Source organism: Rhea americana, unplaced genomic scaffold, assembly GCF_003343005.1.
Source record: "Rhea americana isolate MKP2758 unplaced genomic scaffold, rheAme1 scaffold_321, whole genome shotgun sequence".
NCBI lineage: Eukaryota > Metazoa > Chordata > Aves > Rheiformes > Rheidae > Rhea > Rhea americana.
The window spans coordinates 656999-660014 of record NW_028186448.1 but is presented as its reverse complement, the minus strand read 5'-3'; the positions used below and the strand labels follow the sequence as shown (position 1 = coordinate 660014).

The 3016-nt window shown below is 75.4% G+C and overlaps 1 protein-coding gene across 6 annotated transcripts in view; it reads right to left on the bottom strand.

The window, feature by feature from the left end:
• Window positions 1–666: 666 nt before the first annotated feature.
• The window catches only part of PRICKLE4 (prickle planar cell polarity protein 4), a 6356-nt gene continuing 4006 nt past the window's right edge, over window positions 667–3016 (bottom strand). For 5 of the 6 annotated variants that reach the window (XM_085310628.1, XM_085310631.1, XM_085310633.1 and 2 more), the window contains 4 exons: window positions 2837–2974; window positions 2083–2730; window positions 1716–2006; window positions 1117–1585 (listed from right to left, as the gene is read on the bottom strand). In XM_085310628.1, the coding sequence (XP_085166754.1) occupies window positions 1199–1585; window positions 1716–2006; window positions 2083–2730; window positions 2837–2974 (1464 nt within the window). In that variant the 3' untranslated portion in view covers window positions 1117–1198. Of the gene's footprint in view, window positions 1586–1715; window positions 2007–2082; window positions 2731–2836; window positions 2975–3016 lie in introns of all 6 variants that reach the window. The other variant, XM_085310632.1, reaches the window with a different exon arrangement.

The following is a 3016-nucleotide window of genomic DNA, read 5'->3' as shown; positions in this document are numbered from 1 at the left end:
CGCCGGGTGCTCCGCGCCGGTCGGAGACGCCCGCGAGCCGGGCGCCAGCCCTGGAGGCGCCCGCAGCCCCGCGCCCGCTGCCCCCCCGCCTCCCTCCCGCAGTCCTACCAGCGCTTCGGCCTGGCCTTGGCCGTGGCGGCCGCGATGCTGCTGCAGAAGGAGCCCTCCATGGAGGCGGCGATGGGGCTGGCGCTGCGCGCCAACCTCCGCCAGGCCCGCGGCCACCACCTCCGGCAGCTGGAGAGCTTCATCGACAGCTACGACGCGGCCGCCGCCGGCCGCTGAGCCCCCGCGGGGAGGACGAGCGGGTGCTCGGCCCCGGGGGGCCGGCGGGAACCGCTGTTGGCGGCGGGGACGAGGGGTGCCACCAGGCTGCACCCAGCAGCCTTCCTCCTCCTCCTCCTCCTCCTCCCTAGGCTCCTGTTTGCATGGATGTTGCGTTAAGAGCTGAGGTCTGTCCTCTCGCGGGTTTTAAATCTAAAATTAAAGCAGCAGTCACCCTTGCTGCCCCGCGCTGTTGCGCTCAGTGGGGGACCCCGTCCCGTCCCTGCTGTGCCCACCGCCGGGGCACCCTCAGCCCGGCGCGGCGCCCGCCGCCCGTGCCGCCCCTCACCAGCGCCTGCCCCCAGCCGCGCGTTAACGCCGGCGGGGAGGAACGGGCCAGGCTTGTTCGGCTCCGCGGCGCGCGGATCGCGGCCGAGCTTTATTGCAGCGCCGCGGCGTCGGAGCCGGCTGCAGCGCCGCCGCTGCTCCCCCCCACCCCTTCCCCGCGGTTCAAGTGCCCGGCGCGGGGAATCCGCTCCTGCAGGTGGGAAATCCGCACGCGGCGTCGGGGGCGGCAGGATGCAGCCCCGGCTGTCGGCTGGCTTCTCCCGAGCTTGCTTTACCTGTTCTTAATTGCAAGCGAGGCCGGCAGGAATTGCAGGCTGCGCTCTGCCCACGAAGGGGATCCCGGCGGCTTCTCCCTGCCAGCGCTGGGCCGGTTCCAAACCGCGCTGGGAAGGGACTGCAAAGGCGGCCGGGGCCGGGGGGGGCGAGCAGGACGGCGGTGCTGGACCGGGAGGAGCCTCCCCGCTGCTCCTCTGCTTAAACGCGGTGCCAGCGCGGCCGCCGTGTTGCCGCGGCTAGGACACGCTGCAGTGCCGGCTGCTGCCCCGCGGCTTCGCCGTCCGGCCCCGGTGCTCCCGGCCCAGGGAGCTCATCCCGGGTTTGGGGATGGGCTTCCCGAAGAAGAAACCCTCCTCTTCCGAGTCTGAGTCCGAAGACGAAGAGCAGGTTGGGCACCAGGAGTCTTCCTCTTCTGTGCCATCCTGCAGCTCGCCATCCCGCGGCCTCGGGCTGCGTCGGGCGGGGGGCAGGTCGCCTCGGAAGCGCAGGTCCCCGTCGCCCTGCGGCGCTCTCGGGTCGGGGCTCCCTGCGGCCGGGTGGCCCGGTGCTCCGGGGCCGCTTGGACCCTCCGCGCCGGGCTGCGGGGCGAGCGGCGTGCCGGGGCGCGGAGCATCCCTGCTCCTCGCCTTGGCCGCCGCTCCGCGGTCGTCCGCGCTCCTGAAGGCAGGGTGCACGGGGGCCTGATCCGGCTCCGGCTCTGCAAGGAGGAGAGCGAGGAGGGGTGAGAGAGGGCTGAGCCCGCCCCGGCGGCTGCGGCGGGCGGGCTGCACGCTCGCAGCGGGCGCAAGACGCCCTGGGGCCGGTTTTGCCCGCGCCGGGAACCGTACCGGCCCCTTGCAGCCGCTGCCCGCAGCCCGCGGCCGGCGAGGCGCTCCGGGCGGCGCGGGAGACGGGCGTCGAGTCCGGGGACGGGGCCGAGACGAAGGCCGAGTCGGAGGAGTCGGAGGCGGCGGAGGAGGCGTCCCGCTCGCGGCTGCAGGCTTCGGAGCAGTAGAGCAGGCTGCGGCGGGAGGTGACGGGCCGCCCGCGGAGCGGCGTTCGGCAGAGGCTGCAGCAGAAGCAGGCGGCGCGGGCATGCCAGCGCAGCCCCTGGTGCGTGGCCTCTTCGCTGTCGGCGCCTGGGCGAGGGGCGGCGGGTGAGCGGCGGGCTCTTCCCGGCTCCGGCCGCGCCGGGACCCCGGCGCCGCGACCTACCGATGGGCTCGCCGCAGGCCTGGCACGGCTCGGCGTAGAGGCGCTCGAAGCAGCCGCCGCAGCAGGGCCGGCCGCTGGCCATGACGTAGCGCTGCCCGCGCAGCGGCGCCTGGCACTCCAGGCAGCAGAAGTGCTCGGGGTGCCAGCGCCGGCCCTCCGCCTCCACGCACTCGTCCAGGAAGATGAGCTGCGGGGGGGGCAGACAGAAACCGGCCGCCCTCCGAGCACCCGTCGACGTGGCCGCACCGCTCGCGACGGGGATCGGCCGTCGGGCCCCGGGGGTCCCCGCCTGCCCCCCGCCCTCCCCTCCGTTGCTTTGCAGCCGGGGGGCCCCGTTGCATGTGCAGCCCCCCCGGCCCGGCGTGGGCGCAGCTGGCAGAGCCGAGCCGAGCCGAGCGGAGCCGAGCCGAGCCGAGCGCGCCCCGGCTGCTCCCCGCCGGCACCCACCTGGTCGCAGGAGGCGCAGCGGGGCCGGAAGAGCTCGGCGTGGTGCCGGCCGCAGTAGATCCTGCCGTCCTGCTGGAAGTAGATGAGATCCACCAGGGGCTGGTGGCAGAAGTGGCAGCAGAAGCAGGACGGGTGCCAGAGCTCATCGCCCAGCCTGGACGCCGACACCCCCGGGTCGCCGCGGTTCAGCCTCCGGCCGCACTGCAAAGCCAAGCGAGGCGGACGGGGCTCGGCGGCCGCGCGGGCACGGCGGCGCCCCGGCCGCCGTCCGTCGCGGTCGAGGCGGTGGGGGCAGAGGATGTCTCACCTTCTTGCAGGGGCACCCGTGGCAGGGACCCGGCACCGGGCACGCCAGCCCCTGCCCCAGGGCCTCGCGGCGGCGCCGGGCGCTGAACGCTTGCAGCTGCTCCCTCTCCTCCTCGGCCAAGCCGGGGCAGTACCGCTCCTGCGCGGGCACGGGGGACGCGGCGGGTGAGGGGGGCCGCGC